Raw genomic sequence first — 27,540 nt, 5'->3', positions numbered from 1 at the left:
GCCCGGATGTAGCCATGGGGCGGGGGGAAGGCGGCAGGGAGCGAGGGACCCGCAGTGCATCATGGGGGGTGGAGAAGAAGCAGCGGGTGTCTTAGCAACGGTGCGTGTTCGCGTTGGGAGGAGGTTTGGCCCACGCTGCCACCCGGTGCCGTAGTCCGCGCTCCCGCCAATTTGAAAGGCTGAGGGAGCGCCGTGGTGGTTTGTCACCGGCCGCGGTGAGGAGAGGGCGGCTCGCCGTCCCTGTGGGCAGTGGGGTGGGGAGGGCTCTCTGGCATTGATTTTCGTGCAGCCTCCAGCGCGAAACTCGTTCTCACCGAGCTGCGTTCGGTCTGGGCCTGCGGGGGACGTCAGCCGGGAGCCGCGTTACTCTTGCGACTTAACTTTCCTCTTCTCTAAACGCGCAGTTTGCCTTTAGGAGGCTTATTGTACTACTTCCTAGGCGCAGTATCACAACGGAATAATCAGTAATCTCCGTGTAGTCATATAACTTTCTTATAGCTCTCTGCTTTACAGCATGTTCCTCAATTGTTTATCATAGGTAAACATGTGGAATGATATTGAACTTCTGACAAATGATGACACGGGGACTGAGCAGCTCCGTGCAGGTTTAGGGCACGAATGTGGAACTGCATTGTACCAAGTGGATACACTACTTCAAATCACATCTTCAGAAAAGGTAGAATTCATCAGTGTCATGTTGTTCTTAATAACTACCAGAGCTTATTTGTCATATTTTCTAAAGTGTTTCAGTTATTAGAAATAACCTTTTTTTCTTAGGTCTCTGTTAATCCACAGTTGTATGCCAGCAACTCGAGGGATGGGAGTATTATTGTTGTTGACAAATCGGTGGCGCTTCTTGACAGTACTGGGCAGTCTCTTCAGATGCACATTCAGTTTGGTAAATTCATTGCTTTGGAATTCTACTGGAAGTTAAAAGTGACTTTTAAAATATGCATGTTAAGTTTGCATAGGAAAATATAGCAAGTATCTTGCTTATCTAACTAGCCTGTAAAAAGAAGTATAATAAATACTGAAGTAATAAAAAGTGATTGTTGGTTCTGTATACAATTAACTAAGTATTTCTGTACGATTTAATTATAATGCTTGCTATGTCTCCACTGAAATGGGAATAACAGATGCCAAACCACTTCCTGTATTCCCTTTTCTGTACTTTGTTCAATCAAAATAGTTTTGGAGTGAGGCGCGGAATCACAACTTTACAACCAGCAAGGTTATAAAGTAGGTATGCTTATTCAGTGCTTGGCACACGGGGGATAACTCCACCACAGGCGTGCACCACTTGGAGCAGAAAACAGCCCCTTTTTATTGCTCAAAAATGTTACATATTCACTAATTCTAATACTTATGCATCATTACTCCAAGGATAGGGAGGGAATATTACAATTAGTTCTGAGAAATCGTTAACATATCCCCCCACCCCAACTCCTCCCGTCGCACTTGCACAGTGCTTCCTGGTGGTTGTGGGCAGGGGTCTTCAGATGAAGGCTCGTAGTCTTCTTCACTGTGTTCGCTAGTTGACCCTTCTGCACAAACTCAGTCCTGTAGCCAGGTACACCTTGTCCTTCAAGTCTGGGCTAATTTGCAGCTCCTTTGTCTTTATGGCTCAGTGGATTTAGTTCCTCGCTTATCTCAAGGACAAGAGATAATGAGATGGCCCATCCTGTCCTCCTTCCATTCAATCACAAGGGAGTTACCATCCTTTGATATGGATCATCAATGGCCCGTCTTGTTCTTTCTCATTCCATTGCAAAGTAGTTACCATACTTTGATGGAGGCCATCTGGTGAGCATCCCAAGAAGGGGGGGAGCTATCGGGTTAGTGTTTCCTCAGATCAGGAGCAAGTGGGGACACCGTATTGTCTAATTACTGTGTTGCAAATATTAACGTCTATTAATAAAACCCGAATCTTAATATTTGACACTTTGCCGTGAAATTTTTCAGATACTAATGTGGATGTTGTTGGTACATGTCAAGAAAAACAATTTCTTGTGGTCGGTGAAAGAAGTGGAAATTTCCATCTTATTCATATACCATCAAAACAAACCTTGCTAACTAAGGTACAGTAATTTTTCTATTCTAATTTTGCTGAAAATCTTTTGTTTTCAGAATTTTTTGAGTTGTTTTTTTCTTTTTTCCAAATATCAAAATATAAACATTCTTGAGTTTTGAACACATGTTCTAGTTTGAAGAAACAGATTAAAGGAACACTTGTTCTCGTAAATAATAAATAAGGAAAATATATTTCGGAATGGCATGTATAAACAAGAACTAGTCCTTCATGAAAGAAAAAGGTATAAAGTTTGAACTGATGATCAGTGTTTCCAGTATTTTATGTTTTTTCAAATAAAATACAGAATAATAGTTTTTATGTTGATTCTATTTTAGATTTTGGCTGAAAAATCATTAAGTGAAAAGACTTACTTAAATCTCTTTATTGAAAAAGATAATGCAGATGCAGGTAAGAATTTGATTTTTTTTTTTTTCCCCTTATCTCAATTTTTGTGATTTTGTTCCCCTTTAATATCTGCCAGGGAAACAGACTACAAAATAAATTATCAGCTTTACTTTGTATCATACATATTGAATGCACCTTTCTTAATGCTTTCCTGTAAAGATATTTAGGTTTCATTAATTTACAAATGTCATAGAAAACAACAAACTTTCATAACTCAATACCTCTTTCGAGACTGTGCTAAACATCTGAAAACGCTCAAAAAGAAAGCACTTCTCTCTCCTTCAATCAGACTTCAGGTTTTAGCGGTTCCTGTTCTTCTATAAGATCCCAGTCTTGTTCTGTCACAATATAATGTACTTAAATGTAGTTTTATCACAAAAACAGAATTTGCAGTCTGATGGATGCCATACAAAAGTCATGATTTCAAACAAAACTCTAAGATATACAAATTTACTCAACTCTTTGTTGAAGGTGACAGAATTTTTGTTGAAAAACAGTCTAGTCTATTGGTCAGATTTTTTTTTGTCAGTTATTTCACGTTCTTATTTATAAGCAAGTAGTCTCTTTACTTTAGAATACTTAAGTTTGAAATATTTGTATTGGGCTTTTTTTAGGTGTTTATCATATGTTCATTCTCACAAGCAGTGGATTCTTCTGCATTATGTGTCTCCCACTTGCTAAAACGCAGGAAGGTAGGATGATCTACAAACCACTTGGGATTTCCATTTGAACAGGAAGAGAAGTATTAAAAAAGCTTTTCCATGCATCTTTCTAATGGGAACAAGATATTAAGTTGGGATTTTCTGTGTAATCTTAATTTGTTTTTAAAGGGAAGCCGATATACAACTAGTTCTGTAATAATTTTTTTTTCCTTCCAATAATTCCCTTATCTTATGCTTTTCTGAGTCACTGCTTTAGACAGAGTACTGAATACTGTGGAAGCAGGATTTTAAACCATAATCAGTCTTAGCTGCGCTGATGAATATTGTGAATAATTTAAATTTTTAATGCTGTGTAAGTAGAGTTACTAGTTAATTTTCTATAACTCGATACTGTGATCAATAGAAATAGACCCTGTCAAAGATCCTGGCTAAACTGTTTTTCAGCATAGTCAGGTTAGGATTAAACTATCCTATATGACATTTATTGGCTTTTTTTCAATTTTTAAAAAGTTTATTTAACACTAATTTTTTTGTTTTGTTTTGTTTTTAATGTAGCAGTTGACAAGATGGATATGATTACGGCAAAGAAAGTAAGAAACTGCTAACTTGTAACATACGTGTTAAGTGGAGAGTTTGTAAGAAAACTTTGCTCTGTACACTTCATTGACTACTTACAAGTTTTTTATTACAACTCATAATTGTGATTATCACTTTTTCTGTACATGGAGAAGTCAGCAGTTTCAGATTTTATCCATTGATTGTATAAACAACTCTTTTTCTTCCCTTTTTGTTTGCTTACCCTTCATCTTCCACACCCACAAGTTACAAGGACAGATAAAGACAGCTTTTATTTCCACAAAAGAGTATCACAGCCTCGGCTGTCAGAATTTTGTGATCAGTAACTCCATGAAGAAAATCCATTTAGTAATTGGAGTAAGTACTGAGAATCTGTTCATAACAATTGTTATGTGATCAGTAATGGGGTTTATTGATCTGCAGCAAAAGTTATCTCTAGCTGTTTGAAAAAGACGATAAAGTTTTTGCACTGAGACTTTTTGTTTTTCACTTCCTTCACTGTAAATTTAAAGGTTATCAGTTGTGCAGTCTGTCCGTAGTTTTTCTTGTAAGGAAATAACTGTTGTCATTTCAGAACTTGCTCTGTTATGATGGATGGGGGAAAAGTATTTTCACTCTGGTTGCACAACCTTAGTAAATCACTGTGGTTCCCAGCCTGTACAGCCTAGTCTATTTACAGGATGGTCCTTGAACTCAGAGATAAAGCCAAAATCAGCAAGAACCTTCCAATCAGGCTCACATTCAACAAAGGCTTGCCAAAGTACTAACTGAGGTCCCAAATGAACAAAGCCCTTAAACATGAATTAAGTACAGGAACTAATAAAAAATAAAAATATAGACATATTTTGAAATGTTCTTTTGGACTAGAAACAAGTTTTCTGAGTTCACTGACTGAAGCCTGTTGAATTCAATGCAGTTTTTCTCAGTAGGTTCAGTCTATGTTTCATTCAGGTCCTATATGCCATGAGAATGGAAAGTGGCTATTTTGAAATATGGCATGTTTTTAGAAGAGCCAAAAATGTTTTGGGATGCTGACTGTAACAATTACTGAAGTAAAGGCCAGTCTTGAAAGGAGAAATGAAAAAAACTAAATTAAAAATAAATTTATTTTTCTGAACATCAACATTTACCAGGAATAAAGTTTAAGTTAGTTTTGCAGCTTTCCAAGTTAAAAATCAATTGTAGAAGCATACCTATCAATGGCCAAATTTCTAATGATAACCCTGTTTTCCTTTGCCTTTGCTGGTAGGGTAAAGGTGATTATGCACTCTCCAGATGGGAAGTGGACACTACCAATAACCTGGTGTCTGTTCAAAGTTTTGCTGATTCGAGCCTGATCAAAGGTAAAGAAGAGGTTTTTTTTTCTTTTTATAGACAAGTGTAAAATTAATATTTAATTGCAGAAAGTACTAAGACATTTTCAGTTATTTAACTGTTTTTAGTAAATACACATACACCAAATGGAACACTTATAAAGGTATAGCCAAAATCTATGCTTCAAATTGCTGGTCTTAACTGAGATATATAAATCACGATTCTGTTTAAGCTATACTTTTCACAGTCCTAGGAAGTTCCATGAGGTTAAACAGCCGTAGGTTTCCAATGCTTGGTTGTACATTTTAATATATTTCTGCTTCAGATAAATTTCTTAAGAAAAACAATACATTTATGTGATTATGGATATTTTTTAGATGCAGCAAAACTTCAAGTTCTTGACAATCTGCTGTTTGTTTTAGATACAGAGGTATGTGTAATGATTTTGTTTAGTCTTTGTTTTACAAAGTTCCTGAACCAGCTTATAAAAATATTTTTAAAGTAATACATATAAAAGATGTTTTTGTAAAATAAACATGCTTATATTTACAGAGGATCTTGATCTTTCTGTGGTTTTTTTATTCTACTACTAGTCCTTATTTAAGCTATGGAATGCGTTAATATTCTACTCCAAAAAAAAACCAAAAAATGTCTTCTATGAAGAAAATATAAAATCCCTATCTGATTTTTTCTTTTAAAATCTAGAATATCTTAAGCATGTGGGATGTTTATTCTCTTACTCTAATTTGGGATTGGCCTTTAATGCATATTGAAGACTTTCTTCTAAGTACAGAGTCAGATTCTTCTCCAGTCATATGGTAAGTAAAGCATCATAGCACCAATTCTGAAAATTGAAAAGTTGTCTATAATTACAGGGAATGTGCCACAAACACTTGATTGTCTGTGGTAGTGAATTTTTAGCAATACTTGTTGAAAACTTTCTAATCAGTAGGACAAAATAATTGGGACTTTAAGTGTTACCGGAAAGTGGTAATTAATTCACTCTCTAAGACTCAATTTTGGAGTTTTAGAAAGCAGGCATTCTTTATTACAGCGCCGAACACACAGGGGATAGCTCCTCTTAATGTGTGTGTGAGAGAATGAAATCAACAAGCATGTATACTACCTTAATCATACATATTCATTGCATTTTTATCTTTTCCGGGAACTCATTTAGCATATATTAATGTCTCTTGCGCATGTCAGTTGGAGTCTTCGGGTGGTTGTTTGGGGCCTTCAGATGAAGGCTCATAGTCTTCTTCACCGTGTTCACCAGCTGACCCTTACTTCTGCACAAACTCAGTCCTGTAGTCACGTACATCTTGTCCTTCAAGTCTGGCCTGGTCTGGTTTGTTGCTAATTTGCAGCTTCTTTATGTTTCTTTGCACCTGCCACTACAAGGCCAAACTGTCTCCAATAAGATTATTTATGAGTTCCTTACCCTACAGTTATTCCAACTATTCCTCAAAAGATTAGTATTTGTTCTACAGCACAATGGTTAAATGGCTAAAACAGCTTGAACTGATCCTAATAATTCTATTCCTCAAATATCTATTTTCTAATAACCTTAGTTCACAGGTATCATAGGTATCCTTTGCTCTGTGTTGTAGAAAAAAAACCAAACAAACCTCAGTGCTTTCTTGGTTTATCTAGTGTTACTGTTAAGGAATCTTGTATGTAACCTGTATCATTTAAGAAATGCTTGTATAAAATAAGGTGTTTAAAATGACTTACAAGCCTGATGTTCTAAAAAAACTAGTCTTTTTTTTCGGATAGATAAATAGTAGGATCTTCATTCTGCAGATGGAGAAGCCAAAATCTGGAGATGCGTGTATTGGTTAAAATGCAAAATAAATTAATGGCAATTAAGATTAGAAGACAAGACTCTTGGCTCTTTCCATTGCTCTTTGCCAGTTTAAAAAAAAAAAAAAAAAAGCATCAGATCTATTAGAAAAGCTTAAAAATGTTGGAAGTTAAATGTATGTCCTCTACATGCTAAAACACTGTTATTTTTGGGTGCAATATAGGATTTCAAATGTACCAGTTTCCATGGAAAACTAAATTTTCTACAATTCCTGAATATTTCACAGTTTTAACATAAGACTTATACAGTGTATTTTGCTTTCTTTTTTCTCTTGTTCTGTAGTCAAAGGCTTGCCAATGTTAAACTGATAGTCATGACAATACCGGACGACAAACAGGTATAATCTCTTTATCTGTGTTCTGTTCCTCAATTATTACAAAGTCACTCATAGAAAAAAGAGTGGTGGAAAAAGAAAAGGAGATGACTAAATATTTGGAGCAGACATAATTTTCAGGAGTTCACAGTCAAAACTGAAATGTGACCATCTATATATTAGAATATAGTGAGTGAGGGACAATTGTAATGTCTTATGGTGGTGACCAGGGCAAGCTGCCCTGCTCTTTGGGTTTTTTATGGTTTGTTTGGACTTTGTTTGCTTTTTTTTTAATGGTAGGCAGATAGAGGAGAGCAGCGAAGTTTACTACTGTCTTACATACCTTCACATATTTCTTTAGAACAGTATCTGCTCCAATTACAGTCAATATCTACCTCCATGTACAGTCATTGGAGTTAATTGAAATAGAATGCCAGCATGAACATTATACAGTTTTTTAAATGAAACCTGTCAAATTATATATAATGGGCTTATCTATAGAGGCAACATCTAAAATTTTATTAAACTTTCTTAAAGTGTAGAGAACTGCTTTTTCATAAAAACTTATAAAAATAGCATCTTCCCTCTAACTCCATACGAATCCAGAAATGATTCTGCGAGCATCACTGTTACCAGTGTATCAGGAAAAAAATAAACTGACGTGTTTGTTTGTTTTCTTCTTTTTTTTTCTTAATAGATGAGAAGTCTAATGGTTTTTGCGTTGCCCACTATGCAACCGCTCTATTCTTTGGAAATATCTATTGTCTCTTCACTTGTTCAAAGTGGGACTGGCACAGTATGTTTAGATTTTTTTGTTGTTGTTGTTGTTCTCTGAAGAAATACAGTTGTATTAATACTTACAGTTACTAAAGAAGGTATTGTGTTATTCTTGTTAGAGTAGAACCAACTTGTGCTAGAAGCTGCAGGTTCTATACAAAAAAAAAGATTAAATGATATCCACAAAGGATGAAGAAAAATATACATTATATAACAAACTGAACAGTTTAATTCGAGGCTCAGGTCTGTTGCGAGGGTTAATACTACTGTCAGTTGTTCTTGCTGCTGTTACAGCTAAAAACTGTATGAAGTTTTAAGTTCTCTTAGCATAGAAAAATACTCGGGATTTATTTGAGATTTATTGAAGTTCAGATGAGAGAACTACTTCTACTGTTTAAACTGCTTCCTTATAAAGGCTTTAAGAAGGTCAAAAAATGGAGAGAACTTCATGAATTAGTAATGTTATAAAGACTGGCAAAGTGGAGTGGTTGTGTGAGAGGATACTGAAAGTCTAAGCAGCAGTTCCTCATTGGAAATGTGAAAGTGAATGTAATAAGCTCTGGGTCTGATGCGCAACAAAATGCAAAGCCAATAAAGTTGCTTGCCTTGTATGAAGCATTTGGCAGCAAAGTTCATATATGCAGCTACATAGTGGAGAAAATAATGGCTAATATATCCCTTTTCTTTGCTCTCAGTTGTTAAAGTCAATGTGGGAAGTGCTAAGGCTATATGTCTTATATTGCCTTTGTGGAATACAGCACAGAGATCAGATTCTAAAAGATGTGAAGATGAAAAGAGTGTGACCTATTTATGGCTTTGACAAAAAGAGTGTCATTTTGAGAAGATGATTCACTCGGGTGGAGGGTGTACTACTGATGGTAATTCAACTGGGATAGTGGAGTAATTTCAGTCTGTTCAGTTAAGGCCGTCAGAAAGTTTAGATGGTGGAAACTATACAGGAAATAACGTGATAAGCATTTTAAAAAAACAACAAACTTATCTGAGAGAAAAGCAGTAGATAGTTTCTAGATTGAGAAACACTTAATGAAGTACAGTCGTGCTTTCTTATGACTGATTTCCCTTACCACCTAATGATTTATGCTATTGCTTGCTACAGGATACAATATACTTCTTGGAAGGAATTAATGAAAAACATCAGATGTAAGATAATGTTTTGTTTCTTACTTGATCATTATTATATAAAAATGGCAAATTACTTCTACATATAGTTGTTTCAGAGCTGATAAACTCACATAGTTCCTCTCATCCTCAGACCCTCTGAAGGCCCAGTTTCTGTTGTTGTGATGAGAAGTTTAACTGAAGCCTTGCCAGAAAATAGGTACTAGTTTCCATGAAACACTGTTTTATTATTTTATTTTTTTATCTATGGTTTGTCACTTATATTGAAGGACTATATATTATTTCATTACTAGACTAAGTCGCTTACTTCACAAACACAAATTCACTGAAGCAGAGAGTTTTGCCATTCAGTTTGGACTAGATGTTGAGGTAAGTTGTCAATTCTCGATAAAGACATTTGGAGATGAATTAGTATAACTCTGAGTAAGGTTCTTGCTCCATAGTTCTACAGAAAGTATTAAAAACATTACAAATATGGTGGGATGTTACCTTACAAAGCAACTTGCTGTACTTGAAAGGTGATTCAAAATTAGACAACTACATGGTGAACTATGTTTTTATTTACAATAACTAACAAACCTTGCAATGAGAAGTGATGCAGAAGTACATCTTCTGATCAAAATAAGTGCTCCTGGATCAGGAGGAGGCACATCTGACCCTTTAAGTAGCAGGAAACTGTGTTGCTAAAGAACAAAACAAACAAACAAAAAAATAATTTTCACATGCATTTCTTAACATCTGGTCTGGCTTCATTTACTGATTTATTCAAATTTGAATGTTCCCTCTGCTTTTTTTGTTTTGTTTTGAATAAAAAAACCAGGCTTAACTGGTGAGATAAAAAGGTACCACAGTTGTTAGGGACTAATTGGTAATCCATTCCTGTAATGAAATCATCCAATGTACATGGACACACTTTATCTCAAAAATGTTGTGAATGGAAGTGTATAGTTTTCAGCTGAAGACTACTTAAAACTTAATTGCATCAAACAGAAAACTGTGGTGGTTCTCTTTTTTAAACAGCTTGTATACAAAGTAAAAGCAAATGCTAATTTAGAGAAACTAGCTTCAGCTTCTGTTGGGAGTTATGGTCATGAAGTCTGGCTGGATGTTGTGACTGAAATCAAAGAAAATTTGCAAAAAATTCAGGTATGTTTTTATTTCTACTCTCTTTCTCTAATAAAATAATTCAAATTATGGAGGAGCTTGGAATTAATTCCAGTTGTTTCCTTATGCAAACAGGATAGCCAGTTTGTTGTCGATTACTGTATAAATGCTCCATGGCCACTGTATGAAACCACCCAAGAAATGCTGAACTACGCTAAAGTCAGAGTAAGGGGTTTTATCTGTATATAAATTGCTTATATTTGTCCATTCCTATTACATGCTTCTGTACAGCTTGAGAGGGGGGTCATCTTCAAACCAGATACTGTCATTCAAAAAGTAAGTGCATTATAAGTTGTATGTTACCAAAAATGAAGAAGAAGCAAGGCTTGTTCCAACCTTGGTCTTGCTATTGTTTAAGGGCAAAAAAAAGCTTACAGTTTTATTTTCACATCAGAAAGCAGGTTTTAGTTTTGAGTAGTAGTCTTTTTAAGTACATTTTAAAATATTAATTTTAGGACTAAAAGCTCAAAACGTGTCACACTCCTTGTTTCCATTATTTTAGTCTTTCTTGCCTTACCAAACAGAATCAGAGATACACATTATCTGTCTGATCCTGCATACATGTAGAAATCCAGTGAGTCTAACACTGTGAAATAGAAACTCCAGTTTACAGAGGTACTAAGTTTTTGCTCGTCTTTAATAAATTCGTAGTACTGTTTGGCATGTTCTGCATATACTGAGTTGTCAGCCAAACCATTTCATGTGTTTGTTACAGATCTTGAAGAAAGATGATAGAACCTCTGCCCCATCATCTGATGGGGCGCCAGTATCCATAACTGAGGTGAGGACAAACTTCTTGGCCTCACAGTATCATATGATAAACAGTTAGAATGTAGAATTTTAAAAACTGTACTACTGTTGAACTTTTTTAGAAGTCTAAACAAGATTATATAGTATGAAAGAGAACTACAGTAATGACAGCTTTCAGAAATAAGCGATTCCTTCAATTATAGAAAGATTCATTTTCAGATGCTCCAGAAATTGAAGGAAGAAGTGCTTTTCTTAAGTGCTTTTAGGTGTTTAATTTTGTTTCTTACTTAGTCCTGTTCTATACCAGACAGGCCTCATCCTCTTTCAAGGAGAATCAGTGTAAAGTGTTTACACAATTGAAATTTTGGATTGATGCTTTATTAAACAAACTTACATATGTAATTAACTGAAATTCTTGACAAGTTCTTATTTTCCTCCATTCTTCCTCTTTGTGTTGGTTATTATAACCACGTAATACCATTGTTTAGTAAGCCAGATAATGACCTTAAATCTCATCTGCATTCAGGTATTGAGAGCTCAGGCAAGGCTTACAACCTTCTATGGAGCTTTTGGAGTAGAGAAATTCAGGTTTGTTTCTGTTTGTTCATTAAGATTTAAAGTAAATTTAATTGTAATCGTTAAGTATGTGCTATGGAAATTAAGATTTTTTTTTTTTTTTTTTTTTACTTTTTGTTTTTTTAAATTTGAGTTCATTAAGCTTTAAACCCTTCCTTCATCTCCTGACATTTCCCATCCTCTACTGTGGAGAAGGTAGCATGCAGAGACGTTGAGTCATCCTATATGTTGAAAGCACATATTATCTGTTGCACATGCACTACCTTGTATAGATTTTTTTTTTGTTGTTCATTTAATGTATGTAGGAGGGGTTATTTTATGCACACACAATCTAACACTACTGTTGTCTCTTTCAGCATATAGTGCTAGCTAGAAAGAGTTTGAGATTCTTCCCCCCCAACTCCTTTAATATTGACATATAACAATAACGGTTTCTTTTCCTCCTCTTGCTTCTAGTGGTATTGCTTGGACAGAATTCTTGAATAACAAAGACATTTTCAAGAATATCCTTTTTCAGCTAGAAGAAGGAAATTTATCTTGTGCACAGTACCTCTGGCTTAGGCATCAGGTGAGATGGCATAGACATCTCTTTGGTATTTATGGAAGATGTTAAGCCTCTTAAATTTTCCAGCCTTATTTAACAGAATCAGACCTATGTGGTTATGAAACAGCTCCTCAAAGAAGCAAAGTTCTATGGCAGAATCTCATCTGTTATCACAATGATTACCTCTTCACCTAGCTCCTTAGAAGGATAAACTTATCGATTTAGGAATAAACTGGTATTTCTGATCTCAGAATGCATATTTCTAGGTCTGAAGGGTGACAGTTCTTTTTTAAGTGGACATTTGCTAGCTACCTTAAAGTACTTTAAAAATAATCACGTAGACTCCTTGCTTTGAATGACACATTCATAATGGTGGCTATGGGCTATTATATTCTCTAGTGCAGGATCTTCAGGTCCATGTTTGTTGTTTTCTTAATAAGACACAACTATACAGCAAGTCCTAAAGTAATAGGACATGATCCTGCCACTGTAATTTATAATGAGGTAGCTTCAGTTAGGTCTTGTTTAAGAAGACCAAGCTCAAGTTTTTCTGAAGAGGGCTATATATATTTTTTTTAATTCCTGTTCATGATTACTGAGATTTTTCTCTTTGTGTTTGAAATATATTGCTTCTTCCTATTAGTGAAACAGCTTTATAAAATAACAGATAAACATATAGTCCATATATCTGTAATTGTTCTGGTTTAATATTTTAGGCAGATTTTGAAAGCAGCTTTGATGAGAAAATATTGGAGAACTTGCTTAATGCCATCCATTTCACTGTTCCTTTGAATGAACTATGTTTGTGGCTTAAAAATGTTGTGATCCTTTTCGTAAGGAGAGTTGTGCCAAAGGGACAGGTAAGACTGAATAAATGAAAAATGTAATTTTCTCAGGCTAAGGTAATTTTATAGTCAGACGTACTGCCTTTTATTTTTGAGTGTCAGAACCTCATTCTTCTGTCTTTTTCAGGGATTCTTCTCCCTACAGTTTATATTTGAAATGATTTCTTTTAAAACAAATTTCTAATGGCAAATTTTGCTTTGATAAGTAGCATAATTCTACTTGTAACTTTTTTTTTTTTTTCCCCCCAAGAAAATATTAGCAAAATGGCTGGAACAAAGTGCTCGAAACCTTGAATTAACTGATAAGGTAAGTCATACTGCAGAAGCACTGCATGTCTTGTATTTCTCATGTATAATATAGTTTGCTAATATCAATTATTTTGACCAGGAAAACTGGCCAGAAAATGGACTCCAAATGGCAGAGGTTTTTTTTACAAGTAAAAATCAAGGTGAAATGGGACTGACAACTTTTGACCAGTGGACTCCTTTGGTAAGAAGTGTAGCAAATATAAGGATTTGCTACTAAAAGACTTCAGAACATATGTTCTGAGCTAGAGTTGGAATGGATAATAATTAAGTTACTGTTGTTTTTGGAGAAGATTGACTTAATTCCATGAAAGGAAGGAGTTGAGTTCCAGATTTCTTGCATTTAAAGATTTAAAAAAAAAAAAAAAAAAACCCTCAGTGCACCATTAATACCCTATAACAGATGTATTAATAGTCTAAATATGAATAATATTCTTGAATATTCTGTAGTACACAAATAAGTCTGAGTACTACAAAACACATTTCACTAAAGATACTCCTTATGGACTTACATTAGAAACATGTCTCACCTCTGTCAAAATGTTTGGAAATTAATTGCAATTCATCACGTGTGATGGCCTGGAGAAAAGATACTAAAAATCAGCTAGCTGTAAGGTTATGATTACTGAATTTGTGCAAACACAAATAAATGATGCATGTTATATATCCTAGGTATACTAGCATCTATAAAATTGGTAGTATGAAGGTGGAGAAAGTTAAAGTTCAAAGCCAACTGGCTGTGCATTCTAAAAATTGGAAATATTGACATTCTATGTTAGATCTGCTGTCTTAAACTTCGGAATCCCACATTGAAAGTGCATAATGAAGAGAAATTGACTCTGTTAAATCCCACTTTCAACATGTACTTGATTTTCTTTGATGTATGCCATACAAAGGTAACAGTTCAGCTTGTATATTTATAAAATCTTTAAGATTGCATGGCATCAAAAATGGTGAGGTTTCTTGGATGATTACCTGTAAAACAGGGTTCCAACTCCAAAGAAAATATCAGCTGCAGGTACATTGTTGCTAGCTGTTTGTCTTACCCATCCTTAAGGCTTTCAGTGAAAAATGCTCATCCCTCTTCCCTGCGCAGGCTCTACTAGTGTGTTGCTGTCTTTATATTTAGAAATAATCTTTTCTTAATATCTTAGCAGAATCTTCCTTGCTGCTTTGTAAGTCAACCACCCTTCTCTTATACCAGAGATGTGGGGAGTAATTTGTTTTCTTCCTGCTTATGACAGCACTTAATAGTCTTGAAATTGTAGCAAGTCTTCTAATGTTTCACCTCTAAACACTGTTTCAGAGATGTAGTGACTGTGAAGAAGTACATAGGTTAAAGAAGCTGGTAAATGATTTACAAGAACTGATAAAGCTGTACAGGAGATACAACTGCAGGCTGGCACTCTGTGATTTTGAAAAGGTAATTGTGCAGATGCTTCCTAAAGTGCTTTTGAAGTGGGTTGCTCTGATAAGAATCTTGTAGCGTGCAATTTAAAGTCCGACGAAAGAGGAATCCTGATGGATTGGTTGGTTAAACTTGTGTTCATAAGCTGCTAAGACTATTTGATATGCTGTGTTTGTTATAAATTTTGTTTCAACTGTGGATATAAATATATAATGTGACGATACTATGAGAAGGTATGGCTTAAACTGCATGATTCACAGTTCATTACAGATCATATATTGTGGAGCAAGCGTGAGCAACAGAGAAATTTGAAGTACAACTGAACAAAAAGGGGCTTTGTAATAGAAAGCTTTTATCTGAGCTAAAGAAGGATGCTAGTAATTGAAATCATTCAATTGAGTTCAACATATACTGGATGTTGAATTATTTATTAGAGCTGTAAAGGATCAGATACTAACATGTGTGATGTTCTAACATGGCATTGTTCTACTTGCTGCCTAGGAAAATGCAAATACTATTGTGTTTCGCATGTTTGATAAAATTTTGGCACCAGAGCTTGTCCCATCCATTTTGGAGAAGTTTATAAAACCCTACCTTTGTGAACATAATCTACAAACAGATGAACTTCTTCTACAGTATATAAAGGTATCTAAATTTTCTTTCTTTTGAAGAAAGCTATTTAAATATGAGTAAGCAGAAAACAAATCTAATGACCATTTTTATTTACACTTGACTTTTAGGACCAGCTTTCAGATTAACGTAGTCCTGTCAATTAACATACTGATAGTTACTATTTCAGTAATCAGGCATTTACAGATACAAGGCAAAATAGCCAAATCTGTCCCTTAATGTCCAAAAAACTTTTAATTTTTGTTTATAAGATGCATATTTTTTGAATTCATATATCCTAATAATCTTTATCAAAATATACAGGATTTGCTAGAACGTTGTCGTACAAGGTCTACTTCAGTATTTGAAACTGCATGGGAGGCAAAGGCAATAGCTGTCATTGGCTGTATCTCTGATACAGATGTAAGTATATTGTATGAAATAGGCATCAAGTGGCTCTAAAACGTCAGTTCAGAATGAAACATAATTTTTTCATAAGCATATAAGTACATTTTTACATGAGTGGTATGAGGAAGAACAAATAGTATGCTGTCTTCTTATTCAATCTTAGTAATCTCTCAAGTGATGTTCTTTGCTTGAAAATTTAATTGTAGTTTTGGTGTCATCACATGAAAAACTCACCAACTTTTATATATGTGAAACTCAAGCTCCACAGAATCATAAATTACTATAAGCATTTTCTAATCTAATTTGACACAGCACTTCACCACCCTCACAGTGAAGAATTTCTTCCTTAGATCTAATCTAAACCTTCCCCTCTTTCAGTTTAAAACCATTGCCCGTTGTTCTATCCCCACCCACCGATCAAGAGTCCCTCCCCACCTTCCCTGTCCCCCCTTTAAGCCCTGGGAGGCCACTCGAAGGTCTCCCCGGAGCCTTCTCTTCTCCAGGCTGAACCCCCCCAACTCTCTCAGCCTGGCCTCCCAGGGGAGCTGCTCCAGCCCCCCGAGCATCTTCGTGGCCTCCTCTGGCCCCACTCGAGCAGCTCCGTGTCCTTCTGCTGTTGCGGGCCCCCGAGCTGGCCCCAGCACTGCAGGGGGGTCTCCCCAGAGCGGAGCAGAGGGGGAGAATCCCCTCCCTGGCCCTGCTGCCCCCCCTGCTCTGGGTGTAGCCCAGGGCACAGGTGGCTTTCTGGGCTGTGAGAGCATGTTGCTGGCTCACAGGCACATTTCCACCCAGTGATATCCCCAAGTCCTCTGCAGAGCTGCTCTCAATCCAGTCCTCACCCAGCCTGGATTTGTGCTTTGGGTTGCCCCACCCATGGGCAGGACCTTGCTCTTGACTTCGTTGAACTTCATGAGGTTTGCACAGGCCCACCTCTCCAGCCTGTCCAGGTCCCTCAGTATGGCATCCCTTCCCTCCCATGTGTCACCACACCTTACACCTCGGTGTCATCAGTGAACTTGCTGAGGGTGCACTGAATTCTACTGTCCATGTCACCAACAAAGATGTTAAACAGCGCTGGGCCCAACACTGACCCCTGAGGAACGCCGCTCATTGCTCTCCACTTGGATCTCGAGCCATTGACTGTGACTCTTTGAGTGCAACCATCCAGCCAATTCCTTATCCACTGAATGGTCTGTCTGTCAAATCCATGTCTCTCTGATTGAGAGACAAGGATGTCGTGGGACAATGTCAAATGCTTTGCACAAGTCCAGGTAGACGACATCAGTTGGTCTTCCCTTATCCACCAACGCTGTAACCCCACTGTAGAAGGCCACCAAATTCATCAGGCACAATTTGCCGTTAATGAAGCCACGTTGGCTGTCACCAGTCACCTCCTTATTTTCCATGCCCTGGCGTAGTTTCCAGGAGGATCATCTCCATGATCTTGCTGGGCACAGGTGAGACCAACTGGCCTGTAGTTCCCCAGGTCTTCCTTTTTCCCATTTTTAAAAATGGGGGTTATGTTTCCCCTGTTCCACACAGAAGGAACTTCACTGGACTGCCACAACTTCAAAATCTGATGGATAGTGGCTTAGCCATCTGCCAGTTCTCTCAGGACCCATGGATATATCTCATCAGGTCTCATGGCCTTGTGCACCTTCAGGTTCCCTAGATGGTCTCAAACCTGATCTTCTCCTATGGTGGGAGGTTATTCATTCTCCCAGTCCCCACCTTTACCTTCTGTGGCTTGGCCAGTGTGGCTGGAGCACTTGCCAGTGAAGACTGAGGCAAAAGAGTCATTAAGTACCTCAGCCTTCTCCATATCCCAGGTAACCAGGTCTCCCATTTCCTTCCAGAGAGGACACACGTTTTCCCTAGTCTTCCTTTTATCAACAACATACCTATAGAAGTCTTTCTTGTTGCTCTTGATGTCCCTAGCCAGATTTAATTCTATCAGGGCTTTGGCCTTCCTAACCCAGTACCTGGCTGCTTGGATAGTTTCTCTGTATTCCTCCCAGGCTACCTGTCCTTGATTCCACCATCTGTAAGCTTCCTTTTTCTGTCTGAGCTTGTCTAGGAGCTCCTTGTCCATCCATGCAGCTTCTTGGTGTTCTTACCCGACTTCCTCTCTGTTGGGATGTATTGCTTCTGAGCTTAGAGTAGGTGATCCTTGAATATTAGCCACCTTTCCTGGGCCTCCCAGGGCTTTATCCCATGCTACTCTGCCAAGCAGATCCCTGAAGAGGCCAAAGTCTGCTCTCCTGAAGTATAGGGTAGCAAGCTTGCTGCACGCCCTCCTTGTTGCTCTGAGGATTTTGAACTCCACCATTTCATGGTCACTGCAGCCAAGGCTGCCCTTGAGCTTCACACTCCCCACCAGCCCTTCCTTGTTTGTAGTTTTGGAATCAATCACATGTGAACAATAGTTCAAGAGATTACCTTGTAACTTATTTTGAAAAGTAAGCTCTTTATGTTCCTTTTATAGCTGAAATTTGATGCAGTTCTACAGATAATGCATGGTGCTATGGTACCATGGAGTGCAGCAGTGGAGCAGCTGGTAAAACAGCATTTGGAAATGAATCATGTCAAGTAAGGCAAAATCCACAGTCTACACCTCAGTTTTGTATTTACTTTCAATTGGAATTCTAGTGGTGGGGTTTTTTTTTGGGGGGGGGGGGGGTCGGGGCAGGAAATACTGTGTATCTAATGTAGTATGATGATTAAATCACATAGTTATGAACAGAAAATAAATTAATAATAGTCTAATTTGTCCATAGAGTAAAACTACTGCAGGAAAGTTACCGACTAATGGAGATGAAGAAGCTTTTGCGAGCCTATGGGATAAGAGATACTAATCTTCTAAAGGACAAACAGATGATAATGGTAAGTGATCAGCATTACTCTTCTGTTAAACAAAAATCCCTACACTTACCTGTATGTATTTTCATGGGGTATTATAAGCCAGACTTTTCAAAAAATCTTAGCAACCGGTAGCTCCCACTTCTTATTAATATCCATTCTCCTTGTCCTGCTGGGACATGTCTTTTGCCTGGAAGCCCACTTTTTTTAAGAGTTAGTGGATTAGTTTAGCCTAACCAAATTAGCACAGCACTGATAATATACTGTTTTCTGTATAGGGGGTGGGAAGGAAAAGAAGAAACTAACAAAATGGAAGGCCAAGTACTCTGAAGACTTCAGATCTGATTTCTTCTAAGGTCACAGTGAACAATACTTGGCAATTTTTTTTATATACACTTCTTTTAAAATTTAGCATTCCCCCTTTATATTAGGGGGGAAACATGAGTATTTCTGGAAAAGTTCATTGCCATCTTGTGGAGCCAGATGAGTCCCTTGAATTCTGAGAGTTCCCAGGATGATTCTGTTCCGCAAGCCTTATCTTCTCTGAGTTATGCTTCAGTCAAGTTTTCTCTAGACAGAACTTTTAAACTTCTAGGTAACTTGTTTGGTACGATCTGTACAATTACAATGCAGAAGTAGTTTGTATAAATTACTTTCTTTGTTATTTTGTACATCAACAAACTGAAGTCCATACATGCTTTCTTTTTACAGAGGCTAGTGAAATACATTCTTAAGCAAGATACTCCTACTTCTTTGGAGGATGCTTTGAAAATTGTAACAGCATATATGTTGCCTACAGTGGAAGTCTACATTCTGAGGATGATAGACCTGATTGACAAAGAAAGGGTACTAAACTAATTCACGTCAGTTGATCTCAGAATTTAAAGACGCTGAAGCCTATTTTCAAAACTGTTAAGTTGTACTACTTGCTGAAATCTTATGCATGGTTTACATATAACTTTTTTAATTACAGTTCTATTAACTGTAGACATAACTGCCTATTTTCAACATTGAAAATGAGACTTTTGTCAGAGTTTTAAACATCATGAACCATCCTTCATTTGTGGCAAAAACAAAAATTATGACACACAATATATAAAACAAGTTTGGAATTTAAGTCTCTACATATTTTCACATACTGTTTTTGCTAGAATTGTTCTGGGGCAAGTTGCTTTCTTGCCAACAACAAAAAAAAGAGATTCTTCTGAGACAGGCTTTCTTCTAATACAGTGATGCCCCACATGAGTACAGACCTGCCCCTTTTTTAATTGAGAGCACCCTAATATTTGTCTTGCAATACAGAGTGCTGAATGTTTATCTATTTTTAGTAAGTTTTCTTCCAAGTCAATTTCAAGTCCCAGTTTAGCAAAAAACCCTGAAGTTATCTTTAAATTACATTGATATCCTAACTAGAAACATTTAACTTTTCTCTACATTGTAGGAGGTGTGATTACCTTTATACCCAGTGGTTGTCCCTGATTATGTTATTGGGATCTCTTTGACCTGAAGAAAAGGGGGCTTTTTGATTAAAGGAATCAAATTAACTCTCCTGCAAAAGAGTGTTTCTCATGTTAAAATTTGTTCTGCCTTATTAGCACATGATATTATTGATAATCATACTGTTTTTAAAATGTTGCATAATTGCCAATAAACAAAACTCATAGATTTGATAAAAACTATTGAGAGAATTTAAGGAAGTCATGTCATAGTAACTGTATTTTATAAAAAGGTTTGAAGTTCATCAGCAGAAAATTGATCTTACCCAACTGGCCATCATGCAACCATTGTACCAAAGCAAGGACATACACATAACTTAGCTTTTCCAAAAGCAAATGCCTTTTTCTTTTGATTATTTCTGGTTTACCTGTTTGTTTTGGTTTTTTTTTTTTTCCCTCTCTCTTCAGGGAGAGGAATCTCTGACTTTGTTAAAATCTCTGACTCTTGCTGAAGCTGAGAAAGTTGCAGAGAGACTGACTCTATGGGGAACACTGGTGTTACAGAATAAAACAGATTATTCTGAAGAGGTACCAAGTCATTGCACATCGTGAAGTGTGTGCACAAATTATTCTAAATACTATCCTTACTCAGATGCTTAAAAAAAGGTAGGAGATGCAAATATGAAAACTTGTTTTCCAGCAAAAAAAGGATGATGAACTGGTCCTGCTTTTAGCAAGAGGTTGAACTAGGTAACCTCTTGAAACCCCTTCCAACTTGTTTACTCTGATTCCATATACTCTACAACTATTCTGCATAATTTTAAAGGCATCTCCACACAGTGGCATGCCTGTCTGAATGCAATTAATAATTTATAAATCCTGCTGCATTATTATACCTCTAGTCTAGTTCTTTAGTTGCTTGGAAAACTTATTTTTAAAAACTGTAGGTGTGGCTTTGCCATGCACCAGAATGGCTGAAGCTTTGCAGTTGACAGTACACCTTCCTGTCTTGCAACCACAGAAAATTTTTGTTAGCAGCTATTTTAAGGAGTTATTCTGAGCAAGGAAAGGAAGAACAAAAGGAAAAAGGGTGGATATTTTCAAAACTGTGTGAGCTAACAGACTGTGGCATGCATATATATTACATCTGTAAACTATTTGTTACTTCTATAAAGGATGCATATTTACAATAACTTTTTGTTCCCTTGCTTTTCAACTAGTTGTAGCTTAGACTTGATAATTGTTGCTTAAGACATTTGTAGAGTATTGCATAGTATTTTAATAGAGTGGAAGCCTGTTAGTCACTGTGTTACTGGCACCATTTTGACCAAACAAAACATCAACCTCTTCCTTTCCTGCAGCACAAAACACTAATGTTTATGACTAAGACACTCGTGGAAATCCTCAAATTCCTGTTCAGCATTCAAAAAGGTAAGCTACAACTTAAAAATCTTATATTTTGTTTATAAACAGGGTCAGAAAGTAATTGTTTTTCTCCTCCAACAGACAATCCTGTAAAGAAAGATGAATGCGAAGCAAACCTAAAAATGTTTGAAACACTTGCTACCCTGCAGGTAGGTATCTTTATAATTTCAAGCAACTTTTGATTTACTATAGTTATTCCAACTGTTCCTATAACATAGATGATATTAAATAGTAATTGTATTTACAACTTAGGTGCAAAAGTTGTCTTTATTACTGACTTCAAAGAGATTCTAAGACTAATCTAGCAATTTAAATAACGCCTGGGCAAGTTCCCAACTACTAGAACCTAGTTGACCATTTAAACCAAAAAATTAGATACTCTCCCAAAAGTCTTAATTGCTAACACTTCAAAGATTTCATGATAGAGTACTGTAATATTTTATTAAAACCTTATTATGGTTTGTAAACTTAAATTATTAAATACTGCATTTGAGCATGCAGTATCCTTCAGGGTTTTTTTTATTTTGCTTACCTACTGTCTTGCAAAATTTTCTAATTTATGACATAAATCAGTAATTGGTAGAAACTAGTAAAGGCAACTTCGTACTGAGAGTATTCCTCTAAGAATGAAACAGGAAATAAAACCATTTTAACAAAAAAAACATACCAACACTTTTAAAGGAAGTTATGTGAAGAGAAATATATAATCTTATTTTTTTGTTGCAGGAAGATTTTGATATCTTTCTTTCAGTTGAAGAATTTAGGAATCCCTCACTGATGTCTAGGCTTCTTGAGAATCACATTAAAGCTTATGAAACTGCAACATCTTTGCCAAAGTCTAGAAAAGTGCAAACAAAGAATTGTAATTCAGAAGATGATAAAACCAAGAACCGTTTTACTGAATCAAGGTTGTATAGACTGGCTTTGCTCCTGCAAAGGTCAGAGCAAGAACTGGGAGGAGAACTCGCCTTGAGAGCACTAGATGCTGGAAAAGTTGGAGATGCTGTAAAAATATGCAGGTAAAACTGCAGAGGTTTTCAAGATTATAACTTTTAATGGGCTTTTATGTACTATTTCTGATACTTTGCAGAAGTAAGTAGATGTAGAGCCAAAGGAAAGGGGTTTTTTGTTCATTTTTTTTTCTAAAATGAGTGTTTAAGCAATATGCTTATATTGCTTGTATGCGATATTGAGTGTAGAGTTAAGTTGTTGGCTCCTGAAAATTGCCATTGTTTTTTGCCATAACATGATTACTAAGTAAAAAGATTCCCTGCACTTTTCTAGTGAGAGTGCCATATTAAATAACCATTACGAGAGTTTCTTGGTTTACACAGATAGAAAACTATTGTACGCTGACTGTACATACAATGTCATGGTTTCTAGCTGCTCTCTGGTTATGTTTGATAATTTAAACTTACTACTGCCTCCCCCAAAAGAGATCAGATGAAAATGTTAAATATAGTTTTACTATTATTAGCATGTTCTGTGTGCTTCAGCACATATCTCTAAGGTAAGCTGTGTTATATTTTTTCACTTCAGTCACAGAAGTTTTAGTTGTAGTGAGTCATATAAGTGAAATAATTAAATATGATTAAATAATTAGAACAGAATGTGGCCTCCAGTAAAAGCCCTAAGAACTATTTTTTATTATTTTTAACATCCATTTTTTTTAATAGGGAGCTCTATGAAAATCACTGTAATGAAGAAACAGGGAAGCTGCTGTTTTTAGTATGTCAAAGGCTTTGTCATATGTTGGGAGCTGATGTTGCAATGATCACACCTAATGATATGAATCTTCCCGCAGTCATCTATGAAATGGCTTGCCAAGCAGCTACAGTATGTAGTCCAGGTAATTTCCATTATCATTTATTTGTGTTCATGTTGGGAATCCAACTTTCCAAACAATATTTAATAAACATGAAAAACAGTGAATTTCTATATATGTTTCTGTAAAAATAGGTGCTGCAAAAAATTGTTTCCTTTTAATAGGACAATATGGACCTTCCATTCATAGTAAAACAATCTTAATATTTTTACAGATTTATTATTAGATTCTCTGGAACTATGTAAATATACTTTGGTTGCCAAAGACATTTACAGACAGTGCCAAATAGAAAACTATGGATTTACAGCAAAGGTATTTTCTGCTAACTTCAATATATTTTTTTAACATATGTAATGTCTTGATTGACTGAATAGTGTTCACTGTACATACGTTTTTTTCCTCCCATTTCTCCAGCAGTATTTAATCAGCTTGTTTAAAAAGCAAACAACAAAAAAAAACCCCATGCAGCTCTACAAATAAAAATTTCCCTGAACATGTGTTTACTTCAGCATAAAGAATAAACCAATTTGAGTACTAAAAGCAGTGCAGCTATGGCACAAGCACAAGTAGCATTCTCCACTTATGTTTCAGTATAATAAATCCTGCTAATGTGTCTGAAAATATTGGTGATTTTATTAATAGCTGCTGCCAGGACTGCTAGAAAGTAGAAAGCTGACTTAATTTTTTTTTTTTTTCTTTTTAAAAATAGGTAAAATATGGCAGGGAGGCTTTAATTTTTAAATGCATGTGTTATGTGAAGGCATTCCCAACAGTTTTGTAAAACTCTAAGATGGATCAAGTTCTTGAATAGCATCTCTCTGGTTTTTTGGTCAAGTCAAGCAGTGCTTTAGGCCACTTGAAATGAATGGGCTTTTAGAGTTTGAGTGGAATAGATCAAAGTGGCTAGGCAAGAATATTTATGCACTGAATGTTATTTTTCTAAAAAATAATCCATTTGAATAATGTTTTCTTATAATATTTGGCCAAGGATGTTCATGAAAGCCTCCATTAAATTAATTAAGAATGCATTTTGGCCTTACAGATAAATAACTGCAACATTATAATGCTACTGGCCATTTAACAAAAAGTAGTATAGTAGAAACCATTTTCAAATAGAAGATTGTGTTCTGTTGCTGTATTTGAAAACTGGAATCTCTTGCAACACCTAGTTTGTTAGTAGACTTATTAGCTGCTCTTTTTATTGTGTGTACCTCTGACAATGTTCTTATTTAGACAACATCTTTTGGAGGAGATAAAGATCCTTATGAAGAGTGGACTTACGATAACTTCTTTAATGAAGATGGGATAGTTCTTGAGCCACAGATAGCTCTTCCAGTTGCATATGAAGCTATTTCTTCTCTTCTGCCTGTTTATGGTAAAGTCGCTTTCCTGAACATTGCGTCAATATAAAATCTGTATTTCTTATTTTTGTGTAAGAATATAATTTAGTACATGTGTGGAAATAATCACCTCAGAAATCTCAGTTAGACAAACTCCTGGAAAAAATATCCACTGGGGGGTCAAATGCAAAGATGACTTTGGTTTTTGTTCTGGTTCAGGAAGAATCTGAATGACAAATACCTGAAGACATGGAGAATGCTCTGGAGAAGGGTTACTATAAACTTGCCCTATTCTTATGATCTTCTCTAGACGTATTCTGGTAGCCACTAATGGAGACAGGATTTTGATAAGATGAATTTCAGCTTGTTCTAAAATGATTGTCCTTGTAGTATATACCATTGTAGATACACACAACTTTTTGAAAATTTCAGGTATTATAAACAGAATTCTACAATGTTGTAGGTGCTGAAAAAAAGACACTTTCAGATCTCTAAAAGAAGCACTGAATATTTTAGAATTATTTATTTTTAGTACTTCTTGACATAAATGCTTTCTTTCCTAATGTGTCATTGGTGTATTAAAACTGCAAATACTGTCGCACAGTGCTAAATCTACCTATAAAGGATATGCTTATTTGATTGACTTGAATAGATTTACTACCTTCCCGGATTAAGTGTTTATGTTGACTATCTCATCAAGACAAAGGAATTTAAACAGAAAGTTGTTACCCAAAAATGTTGGTTTGTATTCCTTTGCGTGCTTGAAAAGATATTGCCTCCTAGAAAATAGCTTCTGATTAGGCACAGTTAAAAAGTCCTGGCTCTTAGAGTTCTTCTCTATTTTACGTACTGTCCCTGAAGTATAGAATTTTTAAGGTACTTCCAAGCTTCACTGTTGCTTCACAATCTTGGCACACTGCTGATGTGCATTTGTCTGTCTTTCAGAGAACAAGCTGTATCCTTTGGACTCTACAAGCCTGGCAAACTGCGCATTTATTAAAGGTATCATGATGGCAGATTCACAACACTACAAGTACAAACCAGACCACTAGAAACCGTCAGGTTTACATTAAACCTACACAAGCATGACTTACTCATAGTTTTTTAAACAGGTGCCTAGATTTTCCACTTAAAGCCATATTCCAGGGGGATAGCTTGGTTCAGCACAGAAGACACCAGTTTGGATGGTAATTGCTACCATTCAGCCATGTGATTTTGAGTATGTTGTCAAGGCCTGTACTTCAGAATTTCTGCTGCTGTGAGCTGGGATCCACTGGAATCTTCCCAAAAAAGATGACCAACTTCTAGTTTTTGAACTAAAATGGGAGTCTGTATTAAATTAAAAGCCCTGAAAATGGAAGGTTTCAAAGGGAATTAGGCTGATCTTGTGTAATAAATTTAATGAAGAAAAAGAGAAACTTCTCTGATATTAATTCCAAGAACAATATGCTTAATATAAATACACTAATTATTTTCTGGCGTTGTTTGTTTTTGAAATATATCACAGGACAGAACCTTCTGCTGCCAGCTAGAACTCCCATCTGTGTAGTACTGCAGAACCTCATGGAATGCAGTCAGTGTGAATTAGCTTTGCGGCTAATTATCTGTTCATTTGGATCCTGTCTTCAGCATGGTATATCAAATAACATGGATTTGTCCCTGAGTGAAAAGGTAAGGCAAGGACAGTGCTGAATTTTGCCGAGAGTAAATCTCAGATGTATGCCAACTATCAACAAGTTTAGAGTAGCTATATAAGAATTTGATAGGTATGGGAGAGGCTATCACCATCACCTTTTAAAAATTACTACCACTTTATCAGATGTTGAGTCATTTTGTGAAGGGAGCTGGTAGTTTCTTCCCTGTTTTTCAAGGTCCTCTGTTTCTCTTGGCAAAGTATGTTCAGAACTAAACTTCTAGTCTCTGCAGGGAGACCAGGAATAAATTTAATGCTTATAATGGTTTATTATGTTCTCTCACATTGTTTTACCATTGTTTAGTATGGAAAAAGTTGCAAGTACAATATTCAGGAAACACTCCTCAGTTCAAAAGCACTTGGAAACAGAAGTGCTTTTTCTATCAAGAAGAGATCTTTATAAGACCTTAATTAAATCTGAAAATACAATTACTGTAGTACCTCCTATTATGCTATAAATGACAACAGAAGTTAAAGGCTTAGAATATATTTTTAACCATTTTATATTTTTGCTGTCTTTTTTTTTATAATAGATACATGCTGGCAGTATGCTAGCTGAAAGCAAGAGCCTTCTTATTGCTATGAAACAGCAGTGTACTTCAGTAATTATGACCACTATCTTGACCTTACTACACAAGGTAAGAATGCTCTGAAAAAGGTAAGTGAGCCCCTTTCTCCTGCTCTCGATAAAGGAGCTACCCTTCCTGTTGCAGAAGCCCATTCTGAAATTGTCATATGGCCAAACACCACAAAACCCACCACATTCTGGAAAAATCACACACCCTGGAAAACCAGAGAGAAGGTGAAGGGAAGTACTGCCAGTATGGCAGTGGTGGGAGGGGATTGGGATCCACAGCCTCATGTCTCAATGCCAGAATGGGACAAAGGTGGGCTGGATGGCCTGACAGTGTTGGCTTCTGCAGTCCCAGCTGCCTCAGGTTCCTACCACAGCTGGAGTGTGGGCTTCTGAATGGCCTTTGAACAGCCACCGCCTCGCTGGCAGCCACTTCTTGTAGCCCTGGCGTGTTTGAGCCTCTTATGGACTGTGGCTCTTTGATCATCACTAGTTGCTCTGCCTGAAAGGTTGTGTACAGTTGGAGGTTCATCTTTGTGGGATCCTTTAAGGACTCCTAAATTATAATAATGGTCTTTACAATCTGTAGATATTCTCTATCTCATTGACTTATTCTAGTTGAGGGAAGTTTTTAAAAAAGCTGTCTGCAAAACCTG

At 36.3% G+C, this 27,540-nt stretch overlaps 1 protein-coding gene across 2 annotated transcripts in view; it reads left to right on the top strand.

Moving 5' to 3' along the window:
- Nucleotides 1–11: 11 nt before the first annotated feature.
- KNTC1 (kinetochore associated 1) overlaps nucleotides 12–27,540 on the top strand; it is a 43,962-nt gene continuing 16,433 nt past the window's right edge. Inside the window, exons 1-40 of one of the 2 annotated variants that reach the window (XM_033008402.2) lie at nucleotides 12–100; nucleotides 539–676; nucleotides 778–898; nucleotides 1,963–2,078; nucleotides 2,407–2,479; nucleotides 3,091–3,168; nucleotides 3,694–3,728; nucleotides 3,961–4,071; nucleotides 4,964–5,057; nucleotides 5,406–5,458; nucleotides 5,734–5,846; nucleotides 7,175–7,229; nucleotides 7,903–8,001; nucleotides 9,100–9,143; nucleotides 9,256–9,321; nucleotides 9,416–9,491; nucleotides 10,143–10,268; nucleotides 10,362–10,451; nucleotides 11,002–11,067; nucleotides 11,563–11,624; nucleotides 12,069–12,180; nucleotides 12,873–13,016; nucleotides 13,252–13,308; nucleotides 13,390–13,491; nucleotides 14,614–14,730; nucleotides 15,217–15,360; nucleotides 15,649–15,747; nucleotides 18,218–18,321; nucleotides 18,510–18,615; nucleotides 19,303–19,437; nucleotides 20,496–20,615; nucleotides 21,389–21,458; nucleotides 21,534–21,601; nucleotides 22,179–22,471; nucleotides 23,129–23,301; nucleotides 23,492–23,589; nucleotides 24,511–24,652; nucleotides 25,563–25,619; nucleotides 26,125–26,288; nucleotides 26,844–26,948. In XM_033008402.2, coding sequence (XP_032864293.2) covers nucleotides 62–100; nucleotides 539–676; nucleotides 778–898; nucleotides 1,963–2,078; nucleotides 2,407–2,479; nucleotides 3,091–3,168; nucleotides 3,694–3,728; nucleotides 3,961–4,071; nucleotides 4,964–5,057; nucleotides 5,406–5,458; nucleotides 5,734–5,846; nucleotides 7,175–7,229; nucleotides 7,903–8,001; nucleotides 9,100–9,143; nucleotides 9,256–9,321; nucleotides 9,416–9,491; nucleotides 10,143–10,268; nucleotides 10,362–10,451; nucleotides 11,002–11,067; nucleotides 11,563–11,624; nucleotides 12,069–12,180; nucleotides 12,873–13,016; nucleotides 13,252–13,308; nucleotides 13,390–13,491; nucleotides 14,614–14,730; nucleotides 15,217–15,360; nucleotides 15,649–15,747; nucleotides 18,218–18,321; nucleotides 18,510–18,615; nucleotides 19,303–19,437; nucleotides 20,496–20,615; nucleotides 21,389–21,458; nucleotides 21,534–21,601; nucleotides 22,179–22,471; nucleotides 23,129–23,301; nucleotides 23,492–23,589; nucleotides 24,511–24,652; nucleotides 25,563–25,619; nucleotides 26,125–26,288; nucleotides 26,844–26,948 — 4,065 coding nt within the window. In that variant the 5' untranslated portion in view covers nucleotides 12–61. The other variant, XM_033008403.2, reaches the window with a different exon arrangement.

The sequence above is a fragment of the Tyto alba genome, unplaced genomic scaffold (assembly GCF_018691265.1).
Source record: "Tyto alba isolate M040663 unplaced genomic scaffold, T.alba_DEE_v4.0 Super-Scaffold_44, whole genome shotgun sequence".
Lineage (NCBI taxonomy): Eukaryota > Metazoa > Chordata > Aves > Strigiformes > Tytonidae > Tyto > Tyto alba.
This window is presented reverse-complemented; position numbering and strand designations above follow the sequence as displayed.